The sequence below is a fragment of the Hermetia illucens genome, chromosome 4 (genome assembly GCF_905115235.1).
Source record: "Hermetia illucens chromosome 4, iHerIll2.2.curated.20191125, whole genome shotgun sequence".
Classification (NCBI taxonomy): domain Eukaryota; kingdom Metazoa; phylum Arthropoda; class Insecta; order Diptera; family Stratiomyidae; genus Hermetia; species Hermetia illucens.
The window spans coordinates 80,438,964-80,453,721 of NC_051852.1; the positions used below are offsets into that span (position 1 = coordinate 80,438,964).

The window sequence follows — 14,758 nt, forward strand, 5'->3', positions numbered from 1 at the left end:
ACTACCCCGTTAAGCTTGAATTTGGGGACACTTTGAAAGTATTCCCTGTTTGCCAATTACGAATCTACTCTGCTACCGAAAACTTTGCCACGTTTCGAAAGTATTTAAATTATTTCCGGAATATGAGATTGCTCCTCTGTAACAATATTGAGGGCTCCCAGGCGTTTACTTTCTTTAACTTACTTGTGTGGCTTTATCTTTGGTTTGGGTAAAAATGACAGTTTCATCTCAGAACGACATCACAAGACTAATCAGGCAGGTCGTGGAGGCGCATCGATAAATGTAAGGATCTGGAAGCTCTGTTGATCACCGCAAGTGGAGGTGAGCACGACGCGCTGAAGCTTTGTTACCTTGATCAAATACGTAAGGTGCGCCATGACAACGAATTTTACAATTGCGTAGATGAGGGAAGCAAAAACTGCTATCAAAACAATGCTTTCGCTACCGTCTTCAGGCTTTTGATAGTTCTAAGAGGGAAGTTGATAGCAGTTTTCTCATCCAGGTCGATGAGCAACGAAAAAGGTGCAATGTACATTTACTTTGTTTGTAGGATTGTTGCTTCCACTTGTTCGTATAGAGTTATAAGTTAAGAATAACGAAAACTTGCGAGGATTGAAATTATTAAAATCTGTCAATTCTATATCACTTATGTATCTAAAATTCTTCATTTCTATATTTTGTAGGGATGAAAAAGTGCGGAATAAGATTTTCAGAATTCTGAAAATTTGGGAACAGCGACAGATATATTCGGAGGAGTATCTCAGTGATCTGAACGGGCTGCTTAGCATGAACCCCGTTAAAAAAACACAACAGTCGAGTATTGAATCGGGTGATGACTTTCAGGTATTAAACTATTTTTTTTTGTAAGAAGCCAGATTTAAAACTTTCTGGTTGTAGGCATCAATATTAATAGCGAATATAAAAGACTGCGTTCGACTTGAACAACACACAGATAGAAGTTTTAAACATTTACCAAAAGAAGCACCAAATTGTGATGCCGAATCAATAAAAAATACGTTAAAAGGTAACCTTTTGAATTCGTTGGATTATTCACATACATATGAACAAGAGAATTGAATTTGGCCAACAGACAGAAGTCGAGCGGAGGAGGTTGAAAAACAATTGGACGAGTATGTGGCGGCGTTAGAGTCTTATGTGAAAAGTTTGAGCTCAGAAATAAAGTGTCGCAGTGCCCTTGTGACGAACATGGATCATGGTCAAACATTCTATGCGAATCAAAGGGGGGAAGTCAAAGTAGTAGTTAATGTAAGTGCAGTTATTTTTATGTTCAATCAATTTATAACTTTGTGTATTTATGGTACTTTTGTGATTATGTGCAAAGTGAGCAATGTAAGCAAGCTTATTTTTTTTGTACGCAGGCTTACAAAAATTTTGGAAACCGAATAAAAGTGATGAAGAAAAAGTTAGAGGAAATAGCCCCTACACTCCCTAGTCCGATACCATCTCCAGATATCAACGCACCGTCCCCAGAGCCAGATGCTGATATTATACTTCCTGATGAGCAAAATAGTATTTGTGCGGTAGGATTTCAACATTTTATTTGAATCAAAAATGATTTCGTCACGTTGTTTTGACTTCCACCCATTTTCAGAGTATGTTCAAGAATTCATCAAATGGTTATAACAGCTACATGGACACTACATTGCCTTTTGATATAAATGATTTCAAGCGGGATAGTCCGAGGCACTCATATGATGGTAGCTCAAGTAGTAGTATGTTTTTTTTAGAATTTTTAGAAGAAATTTTTTGGATGTTCTTTTATTTCCCATATCTCAGCACAACCAATACAAGTGATAAACAGCCGTTTGGAAGAAAAGAACATTTCAAATTTCAATATGGACGACTATTTCAAGCCTGTAAATAGCGGAAACGCCTACCCTACAACCACTCCATTACCGGTTCCACCAGTTCCCAGATATGAAAGATCTCAATCTGGAATTTCCTCCTATAGTGATAGTTATAGCGATGGCGCTTACAATCCACTTGATACGCCCTATACAAATGATTCCAATTATCTGTCGAGTGCATCAAGCAGCTACGACGGGAACATGCCACTAATGCCACCGCCTCCAATGCCTCCAGGATTAACTGGTCAAAATGACGATTTCTCTTCATGGGATTTAGAAATGTCTTGGAATTCAGCAAATTCTTCAAATCCATTCAATCATGTGATTGAGACCCCCACATCGCCCCCAAGTTTTGAACGAGAAGGCGTGAACACAAATGTGATTGAGTATGTTGATCGGAGTCGTGAACCTGTTTTAAGCTCTGTGGAAGACGTTGATCACCGGCAGTTGCATTTGCCTCCCACTGCGAATGTTCCATTATCAATGACGAAAGGTAAAAAGTTTTGGGTGAAAATATAATATTTTTTAATGTAATGGAATTCAATTTGTATTTTCAGAAAAAGGAAGATCAGTTGACATCGACCACCGCAATCTTATTTCCTTGACGGGTTCTCCTGGACCGAAATTACCTAACGACATTAAGAAAAATGAAACAGCCATTTGGTCTTCAGAAGATAAGGTGTGACTGTCTTTAAGTTTTTCAAGATTTTTGGATAATATTCATTACCTTTCAATAGGATTTACGGCCGAATTTACTGCATCCATTTCCCGTATCAACAAACAAAAATATTCCTTTATCGACAATTGATACGGATTATAGGCAACAATTTCCAAATATCAAAGATATACCGCTGGATGATTCAGCTGTGGCAACTCCCTCAATGCCAGTGCCTCCTTTAGAACCGCCCAATTTCCCAATATTGAATGAGTTTTTAGAGTCTCCTAACGTAAGTTTATTCCCTATTCATATATTTCTTCCACTTACTGTTGAATACTCTAGCAAATTGACATGTCCATGCCACCTCCTGGCATTGTAAAAAGTGATACTCCTAAAAGTAAAAGCCTATCTCCGCAGAAAAATACAGGTAATTGGATTTTATTCTTTTTGGTACGTTTCTTTAAATTTTACACTTTTTGTAGGAAAACCAGCTGCTTCGAAGGGCAATGGTAATGACAATGTAGAGAGTATAGATATGGAAATGTCAGATGAAGATCAAGAGGATCCGAATAGGGATTTGTTCGAAGGTAAGAACTAATCAATCGAGAATTATAAGCGTTTGATTTTTTTTTATGTTTTATGTAAAGCAGGGGACTGCTGTTTAATGGATTACAGTTCTTTAGAATCCTTTTGATTTTTTATTAGGAATGAATATATAGGACCCAAGTTGGTGTGTGATCTCATCTCAAAAATGTTTATTTACGGTTTCGTCTAGTGCAGAGGGAACTGACTTTGAAAAAACAAATTATCGTTTCTGATGCTAATATTTCATATATATACACATTTGCATGATATAATCAGCAAAGGGATTTTTGTTCTTTCTTAATGTGTGACCTAACCACTGCCATTACTAACCTTTAATTAACTGAGCGCTGAACTCGTACGCTGACGCAGTCCTTCGTTTGATGTTGTCTCAGGCCAGAGTATCTCGACGACACGACCCAAAGACGAGTTGTTAAAGGCTTGGTGGTTTCGATTCGCTAGCTCATAGGGACATCATAAGCACGGAACAACCTCAACTTGGTCTTGTGAACCTTGTTAATCCGTCGGCAACATCGAGTTCGGGGTCACCATCAGCAGAAATAATGCTGAAGGAATATACTAATCAATCGAGGTCAGAGCAGGCAGTAGAACACAGCAAAACCTTGATCGACGAAGAACTTCTCGCACGGACAGAGAGCAGTTTTACTGCTACTTTTTATTGACTTCGAGAAAGCTTTTAGCAGCAACAGTTGTGCATCTAGAATCGTCTATGCAAGGGTTATTTAGGGGAAACTAACAATGCGTTCAAGTCAAATCTCGGATGAATTTGGAGTCTAAAATATAGTCTACTAAGATTGAAAGAGTTGGAAAGTTATCAAAATCCATGAAGACTCTCCACGTCCTCTGGGTAAGATAACAAAATACAATACAGTCCTAATTTTTCCGAGATACCACCACAATGCTTTTGGAAGCTTCCTAGAAGTTTGTGAAGAGCAGATTAAATGGAAAAGGCATTACATTGCTCTATGATGATTCGTAGTGAAGAAGGCTTTCTATGAACAACTGGATACAGTCCAGGAGTGGCTTCCTAGAAATGAATTTGGGATTGGTAGGTTCTCAATGTCATAACTTTAACAATGACAGGTTTCGTAGATTTCTGGATTTTCCACCGTCATTAAAGGTACATTGCTGAAGACCGGACCTGCCATAAAGTCAATTGAGTCTCAATTGCTCAAAGAAACGAAGGGGAGGGGGAGGGGGCTTCAATGGAGCAAGTCATCTTTCCTCAAACATCCCGGCTGGCCTTTGCTAAATGCCACTAGATTTGAAAAAGAGGCAAGCAGATTTGGATTGAAGATACCAATACCAACTAAATTAAGGTTCTCAGTCAGACGAGTCTTCATTCTAGTTCAGTTTGCGTTAATTGGCAGAAGGTTCAAGGCGTCGATGAATTTGTATATCTGCCGGAATTTAATGTCACTCGATGCATTAACAGTTCTAGATCGGCCAGAATCTGAAAATGCAGTTACACGATCGAAGTCGGAACTCTTTCGAGTCAATGTTGTGTCTGACCCGCTATATTTCGGCAACCATATTTATTGGGAATAGCCGATGATAATCAAATTTGAAAAAAAGAAATGCGAAACTCATATTATGAAGAAGTTAGAAAAGGAATCAGTTATAAAAATATCTCATTTATGAAACACTAGAAACCTTGGAATATAGTTAACATATTTAATATAAATGAAATGTGTGATCCCGTGTGAAGGCCGTTTTTTGTTGCTTTTTTTAGAATTTTTTTATGAAGAACTGGATAAAGATACAAATACGATAGATTTACTAATACCTTGAGCGTCCATAGTAATTTTTCCAGCACGATCGTATAGTCAATTATTTAAAATACAGAGTAATTTATACACCCATCTCCAAAAAAGGTGTTTTTCTGCTGCTACGCTAGAGGGCGCTGCGATCATCTTAAAGAAAAAAAGTAAACGGCACAGACTTAACTACAATTCGCAAACTAGGATTATTAAAAAACATTAAAAACTAAATTTTTGGTGCCTTGTCAAACTTGTTTTTTGTTAATTTTGGTGTTTTTTTACGGCTTCTCCAATCAATAAAAAAAAACTACTGAATGAAACGCAATTACCCTAGTTTGCGGACCGTGGAAATATGTTCTGAATAAGTGGTGAAAACTTCAAAGAATTTCTTTGGATAGGTTTTTGGCTATGGTGGCAGCCGATTTTCAATATGCAGTTTCGAGAAAAACGCCTTTAAAAAGTAGAATGCGATTTTTAGTCATAAACCTTAGGTTTGGCCAAGGAATACATGTACAGCCTTGGTTTCAATTCTTGTCCTTTTAGCGAAGTCATTCGAGAGTCATTCGGACCAATAAATACGAGCCTTACTACGGCGATCAATATAAATCTGGCATGTGACTTATCACGTGTTTAACACTATAATTTCCGAACGACTACGAATATCAAAAAATTACTTTGCCCTTATATTCTTCACTATCTATCTAGATACAATTGATGCCAAAAAATTCGATTCCGCGGATCCGACGCACGGGATGATATCCTTAATTACAGTGCGGTGCAAAATTTTTCGACACAATAAATTTGTAATAATTAGGATTTGCAATGAATTTACCGAGAACAATGATTTATTATATAGTAAATTCTGATCCAGGTAAAGAAAAGAGGACAGTTGAAAAGGCATCGGCTATCACCGCTAGAGAGAGAAATCGTATTAGATTGAAGAATGAAGCAGGAGAACGTGCAACAAGAACCACAATATAAGAAAATTTCGGCAGAAAAATCGTCAAATGGATAGTTAATTGAGTTCTAAGGAAGATACATTTTGGGCTTAAAAAGTTAACGAGCCATGAAACCGGAAGCTGGACACTTCAATAATGAAAGGTTAATAATAATATAAAATGCAGTTATCCAATGAGAACCTAGCACGTAATATATGCATATCTATGTGAAAATATCTACTTTTTCGTGATACTGACATTCAGTCTTGGGTTTGCACATCAGGGACACCAAACTTGGTAGGATTATGCTCTATCTTATAGCATACATTACTGTAAAACTTGGTGATTCTAGGATGAACTTAAGGGGGTTTTGCAGCCAATTACTGAAAATTAACTTTATTTGAACAGATATCGTTATGGAGGGTATTTTGGAGGATTTTTGGGTTATGTAGTTTCTATGAATGGATCCGTGAAAAAAATTATCACTTTCAGCTCCACGTATTTCCCACCTTTCCAACAGATGTCAAAACTATGCCAGGCATTGGAAAGTACCAATCGAGACTTTTTATTTGATACCCCACATGACTATATTTGGTGAAAAAAAATTTGCACTTCCTTTTGGCATATATGGAGACCCCGCCTTAAGATCGACCTAGAAAGATGTAATTCATTGTATGCGTAAGTGTTCACAGTTCCCACTTTCCCACCAAATTTAATGTCAATCGTTACAACCGTTTCCGAGAAAAATGCGCGTGACAGACAAGCAGACAGACAGATATTAAACTGATTTTAATAAGGCATAGAAAAATTCAAAGCTAAAAATTATCAAAAAAATTAATGGCCACAAATCATGCAAATCTCAAAAATTTGGCAGTATCCCAAGTGTGCCAGATGCGTTCAACTAATTAAAATGAACAACAATGCAATAAGCAAATAAAAGAAATTATTTTGTTAAATTTCTTAATAAATTTTAATCTAAAACTTCTCGTGGAAAAATTTTGCATTGCACTATATTAAAAATTTGTACTTTTTATTTTGAAATATAAATTAAAAAAAAAACATTAGAATTGCTCACTGGTGGGATCGTCCGTCTGCGACTAACGAATGAAATTATTTTTTTCAAAAGTTAGTTGCAACTATAATAACAATCGAAAATTCAATTGTCATTCGAAAATGTACAACTCATTTTTTGATTTTCATTCGTTATTCGAATAATTTCCATTAATTGATGGTTAGTTGGATGGAAATCAATTAATTAAAAAACCAGTTAACTAATGAAAGTAAGTGCATTACATTTGAAAGGTTTTGTGATTTTCTTCTGAATTGTGTAAAAATTAGCTTAGACGTTTTGGGGCTGGGAGATGTTCTGAAGGTCACGTTAACGTGGGGATGTTGTTGCCGTCATTATTCTAGAAGTACACTGTTGCTGCGTTTGTTCTTTTTAGATTTCTTTTTGCTTAACCGCGGATCGTTTTCCATAGAAGAGGTTAGGGTTTCCGTTCCTGATTTTGGAGGTAGTAAATAGAAAAATAATATTGCGGACATGCAAAATTTTCATTTTTGGTGTTGTTTGGAGACGACCAGAACCATATTTACAAAATGTCTATGAAAATAACGGCAGCAACACTGTTACAACATTGTCTCTGAAGCACCTATTAGCGAAATAACAGCCATACAAAGAACCCACAGATAAGAACTATCAGCTAACATAAAACCATGTGATTGATTACTTGTTAACACCTTCGTAGGTCACCTATCACCCGTCATATTTCGAAATAACAATTTCAGTTGTTTTCCAATAAAAGTTACCAACAGACGGACAGACAGACATTTTTTAAAAAAATGCTTTTTTTATACGAAACCTTAATCTTCAACCCGTTTAATTTTAGTACACCCGATTCCGATAGAATTAGTTAGAAAGTAAATTGTCAATTGCAAATAACGAATAACAATTGATTAGTCGTAATCATTATTGTAAGCTGAAAACTTTGAATAACGAATGAAAATTGGAATAATTGGTTGGTCGTTCGTGATTAACTAATCAATTGTTAGTCGATCATTGCAATTAATAACTGAAACAATTGTTAATCGCATAATTAGCTAACTAACAAATTAGTAAACTACTGTACAACACTGGATCGAATACGCCATTCTGTCGGTGGTAGACAAATCGCCATCTAGCGTATTATGCCATCGCTGTTTTCGTAAACTTTTGATTGTTTGTTATATCAACAACTCGGCCTGGTTAGCGGTAATTTACACTAATTTAATTTAATCTTCATAGTATGGGATAGCATCTGAATTGGTTGAACTTAAATATTCTGTTGGACAGTGGCGCCAGTTACCCCTCAGCCAGAATATTAGGCCCTAGCTCTTCGCTTTCCATAACACAACTCGGCAGGTCCTGTTGCTTTCTCCGATTTCATTCGTTTCTTTCCCTTTATATTGTTGTAATATAGTGTACTTTTAGGATGAGCTTAAGGAGAGGAGGAGAGGGTATTTTGAAGCCTAAATGTTATATACCGCCTCCAATAAGATTTTTAAGGTTTTGTGTAAAACGAAACCATATTAAAATTGATTTACTCTGTATGTCCGATTACGATTACTTCTATGGATACAGAATTTGATTGAAAGGTGGGAAATACAGTGAGTAACATCCCTCTTCTTGACGAATACCTCATTGGCAAAGTTGATGCCAATGTCGGCCTCGGCTACGATGGTTTTCTGAACTTCCTTTTGTTTAAGACTGGTCAGTCCATCTCCCTTCCCCTATCCCCTATTTTCAACAAAAGTCTCGAAGAAAATCATTTTCTCCGCTTGTGAATAGAGGGGGATGATGAAACATCCTCACTCAAAAAAGTGTCAATCGCACGTCCCATTTCCCTCCTCTCCTACTGTACCAAAATCTTGGAAAGATATGTCAGCGACTGGTTATGCGCCCACTTTGGCCATCTTATAATGAATGAGCAACACGGCTTTGTTAAGTGTAGGTCCACTCCCTCCAACTTGTGCGACTTTATCAACTTCGCTAAAGTCTTCGACACTGTAAATCACAAGATAGTTCTATCCAAATTCTCATTTCTAAGCGTTGTCAGACCGCTTGTTTTATGGCTTGCCTCTTAACTTTCCAACCGATCCTGTCGCGTTTTTTTACGACTGCACATCCCCTTTTTTGCTCCTCCTTTGGCGTCCCGCAGAGCTCTATTCTGAGTCCTGCTATTTTTATCAACGACCTCCTCCCCTTCTTATTTATCCCTGTTTGCTCTATGGCGACGACCTTAAGGTGTTTCCGCTATATCGCCGCCAATGGATTGGGTTTCCCTTCAATCTAACCTAAACCTCAGAAAGTGTGCTATTCGCTTAAATCCTCACCCACTTCCTTTTCGGTTTTGCGCCGAGATCCATCAATTCGATATTCCCAAAAGCTGTTAGTGTCCTGGCCTACACCATCGCTCCATTTTAGGCAGAGTCTGCCTCGTCTTCTTTTTCTACCATAGATATTGCCCTTATAGACTTTCCGGGCTGGATTATCCTTATTAAGTGCGGATTAAGTGACCCGCCCACCGTAACCTATTGAGCCGGATTTTGTCCACAACCTGACGATCATGGTATCGCTCACAGATTTCGTCATTGTGTAGGCTACGGAATCATCCATCCTCATGTAGGGCGCCAAAAATTCTTCGGAGGATTCTTCTCTCGAACGCGCCCAAGAGTTTCCTTCCTTATCATACCTAAATTAGACTCAAGCCTCGGAGTCACTTTCGACAATAAGCTCCGCTTAACACCGATTGTCACGAAGTCACCAATCGAACAGCAAAATTATCATGCTTTATACTTCGCTCCTCCTCTGATTTTGCCTCCATTCAACCCTCCTAAACTCTCTTCAATTTCCTCGTGAGGAATACCCTCCAGTACTGCTGCATGATCTAGTCACCTTGCCGTAGCTGAGATTGTCTTGCCCTTGAAAATATGCAAAGTAAATTTACCCGTTCCCTCTTCTTTAAGAAAAACTTCCCTTGTATGGACTACCCCTCCCACCTCCGCTTTCTGAACCTCCCCTTCCTACAACAGCGTAGATCCTATCTGGTTTTATGTGCATTTTTTAAACTTTCCTCGGATCTGATGGACTACTCCGCTGCTACCAACATCGCCTGCGTCCCGTGTCTTATAACACACGTAACGCAGACATTTTCAACGTGCCCTTCGCAGAGCTCGTAGTCTACTTTCATTCCCCGATTCCAAGGCTTTGCCGAAATTACAACGCAGAGCAGCTTGGTCCTTTTAATTTTTCTTCTTCAAGCAGTTTTAAGCATATTATACGATTATGACTTTCTCCTCCTCCTGAGGAGAATAAGTATTTGGAGTTTACTCTGTTTATTGTCCATTAGATAAACAAAAAAAAACCAACAGTTCCATAGAGTTAGTAACAAAGTCCACGTTGGGTGTAAATTTTTTTTCAGCGAATATCGTGGGCTCAATGAGTACTTTTTAAAGCTAGCATAAGTTCTGACGTTTGATGCAAAAGGAGGGAGTGCGGGGGGTGGAAAGTGGTTTCTTTCATGGACCCATTTTCAGAAAATACCATGTCTAGGCCTCAAAATACTCTCCGTACCGATATCTATTTAAATAAAGTCAATAATAGTATACCATACTACCATATATCAGTTTTTTTTTTAAATTACCTCGAAAGCCCCCTTAAGGTTATCCTGAATTAGTGAAGTTTCGCAGTAATATACGCTATATAATGAGCATGATACTGCCAAATTTGTTGAAAATCGTACTATTACTAACAACGTTATAAAGGCAAAGTTGTTTTTTGTGTGCAAATTTATTGCATTCTAAGACATTTAGCAGTATCATACTAAAGTGAATAGTCTGACAAACTGAATGTATAAACATTACGAGCTAGGTACAAATGGGACAAATGCCCACTCAACAAAACACAAAACTTCAGCTTCAGCTTCCGATTTTCCCGACTTGTTTCAGTTTTAATTAAATTTGAGGTCACGTATTTACCAGGTGTACTCTTAATTAATTTCCGTTTTTTTTCGATAGATGGCGTTCTATGTTATGTATCGCTGTTGGTCACAAATATCTATCATTTTGTTTAGTTGTTGTCGAGTGTCTAAACTGCGTTGATGTTTCCCCAAAAAGTTCGTCCAGCAAGTTTTTATTGCGCGTTAAATATGTCGGCGTACGTACCAAATTTCGAGCATAGCGCCATGCATTGCTTTTCATGTTCAATCAAGGAAAAAAAGTGCCCGTGAGCCACTGTGCACTTGTGGAAGTTTATGGCGATCGTGCATTAACACTTCGAACATGATAAACGTGGTTTCGACAATTCAGAAATGGGGATTTCGACCTGAACGACGCCGCACGCTCCGGCAAGCGAAAATCCTTTGATGACGCCGAATTGTAAGCATTATTGGATGGAGACAACGCATAAACGCAACGACAGCTTGCAGATACGTTGGAAGTACAACAGCAAGCAATTTCGAAACGTCTACGAGCCATGGGAAAAATTCAGAAGTGTGGAAAGTGGGTGCCGCATGAACTGATCGAGAGACAAATGGAGGACCGAAAAGTGACGTGTGGAATGCTGTTTCAACGGGACAAAAGAAAGTCTCCATCTCTCCATCGTATTGTTACGGGCGACGAAAAGTGGATTGTCTTGGAGTACCCTAAACGCAAAAAATCGTGGGTGAGTCCAGGTGAAACATCGATATCGACGGCACGACCAAATCGTTACGGTGGGAAGGTCATGCTGTGTGTATGGTGGGACCAGAACGATGTGATCTACTTTGCACTGCTGAAACCTAGTGAAACTGTGAACGCCGTTTGCTACAAATAACAAATGAAAGATTTAAGCCGAGCGATTGCGGAGAACCGATCAGAATATCGAGAAAGACAGAAGAAGATGATTTTGCTCCACGACAATGCACCATCGCATAAATCGGAAGTCGTTCGCGACACGCTGGAAAAACTCAACTGGGCTCAATCATGCGGCTTACTCACCAGACCTGGCCCCATCCGATTACCACCTCTTTGCCTCATTGCGCCCTGCACTTTCTGAGAAGCGCTTCGGCTCCTACGAAAATTTGCGGAAATGGCTCACTGAGTGGTTCACCTCCAAAAACAGTTAATTCTACCAGAGAGGTGGGAAAAATGTGTAGAAAGCGATGAAAAATTTTGCGAATAAAATAACTATTATGGTTCCCTTGGAATTGTGTTTTATTCATAAAAAAAACCGGAAATTAATTAGGAGTACACCTGGTAAATTTGTCTTCTTTCATCTCTCACTTTCCTCCCATTCCGATTGATTTGAGACAAAATTAAGACAGGTTTCATGAAGTCTTCATCGAGATCGTTCATTTGATACCTCAAATGGCTCTATTTAAGGGAAAAGTTGCACTCTCTCACTCGGCAGATACACAGAAAACCAATTTGGAAAAATTTTGCAATTTTTAGTATAGCGAACAAAATTATAAAAGCCGACATACGAGTATATTCATTCATTGAAAAGCAAGTGAGCTGTATTTTGTGGTCAAGATCCCCAGTGATTAATAAGTTGGTAAACTATGTATATAATGGTAGTTCGATATAAGACGGGTTTACTGATGAACATTTCAATGTTTATTATATCACATGTACGGAGTAAGGAACACAGACTATGCAGCGCGTGAAATAATTTTGTGCTGCCTTTGAAAAGGATTCATGCATGTCACAGTGGGTGTTATGGTAGGGAGAAAAACGAAAAGTGGCGAATCTTACTTTCTGTCGTAGATTTTGCTATGACATTAGAGGCTGAAAAATACATGAGTTAAAGACAAACATTTTTTCGACTTCACACGTGGCAAGCTTAATTCTATCTAAAGTCCTGAAAAAAAGTAAATGTAAAAAAGTAAAGTGCTTCTAAAGAAGGCCTTCAATTACAAAATATCCTCTGTTTTTTGGATAGCATACTGTAAATGAAATACTTATCATTTGTAAATGTCTATTGGATACTTTATGCAATTTGCTTATTATTTGTTTGTATTTATTTCAGAAACGGAAATCTTCGGTGGAGATTTGGGAGTCGACTCACCTCCAATTAATGATACTGCGACCCCAGCTTTTTCCACTCCCACACAGGCACCGTTCCGACCACCACTACTCAAAACCCCCGATTTCCCTCCGAGTCCCAACATGCCGTGGGAAAATACAAAACAATTGGTCCACCCAAATCTAGGCAATAATGGAACACCGGAATTGAATGCTAGTCCAATTAATCCTTGGAAATCGCCACGGATGACACCACCAGGTATTGGTGGACACATCCCGACGCAACCACCGCCTTTTAGAATGCCAGGTAATCAATCATTTCTACGAGGTGGTTTTGTTTCACCGCCAATGAGGGGATTTCCGCCACAAATGAAACAAAATTTCCGAAGTCCTCTGATGCGTCCTCCGCGCAATAATTCGCCATATTTCAACAATCGTGGACGAGGTGCAGGCATTCTGCCGCCCTCATCAAATCCATTCAGAAACCCTCAGAATGCATTTCGAGGGAAATTTAGAGGTGGTGGAAACTGGTAACTAAATAGGATATTTTAATGATGTTGCAGCAGGATAATTTGTTACAGGACGGGAGAATATTTTATAGAATTCGAAAACATTGGGAGAAATATGTAATTTACCTAAATAGTGACTGTATTATGTACAAAAGGTATGTGTGACTGCGAATTCGTGAGAATGACCTAATATAATGCTAGGCATAGGTAATGGACACAAAACTATTCTCTAGTTTGTTTATGTCGAAAATGCTATCAAAGTAATATTACGAAATGAAGTATCCGATTTTATTGAAATCTCACTGAATAAACAGAAACAGAAAGAAAAGAACATACTTTTGCTTTCATTGCATTGTATTTTACGAAATGCGGTTAATTTAATTTTTCACTGTAAAAATAAAATAATGATAACGAATAATATTTGAAAAGACTTAAGTATGAATGGAAATATTTCATATTGTCAATGTACCAGTTAGGATAATATATATAACAAGCGTACTTTGCTCTGTAAATAGGATTTAACTTCTTTGATTTTATCGGAACGAGCGTAGAATACGTTTAGCTTTCCCGTTGGAAAAATGCTGCAAAGAAAGTCATGTCATCTTTAATTGTAAAAAATGTATGAACTGTAAAATGAGATGTTATTTCTTCGATCACAGACATTATTTCCTTTTGCTGTGAAATAATCACCTTAGATTGATAAAGTTGTCGTTTTATTGCATTAAAGTATTTATTTTATGAACACTGAAAATACTAATGCGGAATGCAGTTCCATATTGTGCTCAACATAGAAGAATTCGTTCTGCATTAAAGACTGATTTCCTTAAGTGACTATTGGTCAGTGAGTACTTTCCATTTGTCAAAAAATGCAAGGAATTGAAAAAACAATTCGGTAGTTTGAGATTCCGGAAATTAATTTTTAGTAAAATTTAAATGCGCCTTTTTGGTTAAATATATTTATAGAGATGCTGCGATTACTTAATTTCTTGACACTCACTAATTTTTCTCTCGGTATTCATTCGGCCCCTCATTTCCCTTAGTTTCGCTATATAAGTCTGCCACGATTTTGTTTTTGTACGGTTTTGTATTTCTATATACTGTTGACCATCTCATTTGTACGACGAAGTACTTTCTTTAAATAATTTTGAATAGTCACTGGCTTGTCTTGCATCCTAGCGTCATAACGGAATGATACCATACTCCTTGAACACAGATGTTGTGTTAACTTTTTCAATATTCTATTTCTGATAGCAATTGTACCCAATATGCGTAAATCCTATCCAATTTGCGGCATGTTTTGCTTTTTATTTCAAGGATAATGGTCCCGTATACCTTTTTAATGAAGGAGAAAATTTTTATAATTCGATAATAATCGAAGGAG

The 14,758-nt window shown here is 37.8% G+C and overlaps 1 protein-coding gene across 3 annotated transcripts in view; it reads left to right on the forward strand.

Annotated features, from left to right (window-relative positions):
• The window catches only part of LOC119655529, a 39,967-nt gene extending 25,886 nt beyond the window's left edge, over positions 1-14,081 (forward strand). Inside the window, exons 3-13 of one of the 3 annotated variants that reach the window (XM_038061443.1) lie at positions 684-843; positions 898-1,024; positions 1,091-1,266; positions 1,380-1,541; positions 1,613-1,733; positions 1,798-2,361; positions 2,426-2,547; positions 2,606-2,815; positions 2,869-2,953; positions 3,009-3,113; positions 12,873-14,081. In XM_038061443.1, the coding sequence (XP_037917371.1) occupies positions 684-843; positions 898-1,024; positions 1,091-1,266; positions 1,380-1,541; positions 1,613-1,733; positions 1,798-2,361; positions 2,426-2,547; positions 2,606-2,815; positions 2,869-2,953; positions 3,009-3,113; positions 12,873-13,402 (2,362 nt within the window). In that variant the 3' untranslated portion in view covers positions 13,403-14,081. The remainder of the gene's footprint in view (positions 1-683; positions 844-897; positions 1,025-1,090; positions 1,267-1,379; positions 1,542-1,612; positions 1,734-1,797; positions 2,362-2,425; positions 2,548-2,605; positions 2,816-2,868; positions 2,954-3,008; positions 3,114-12,872) is intronic. The other 2 variants (XM_038061444.1, XM_038061445.1) reach the window with 2 other exon arrangements.
• Positions 14,082-14,758: the final 677 nt, after the last annotated feature.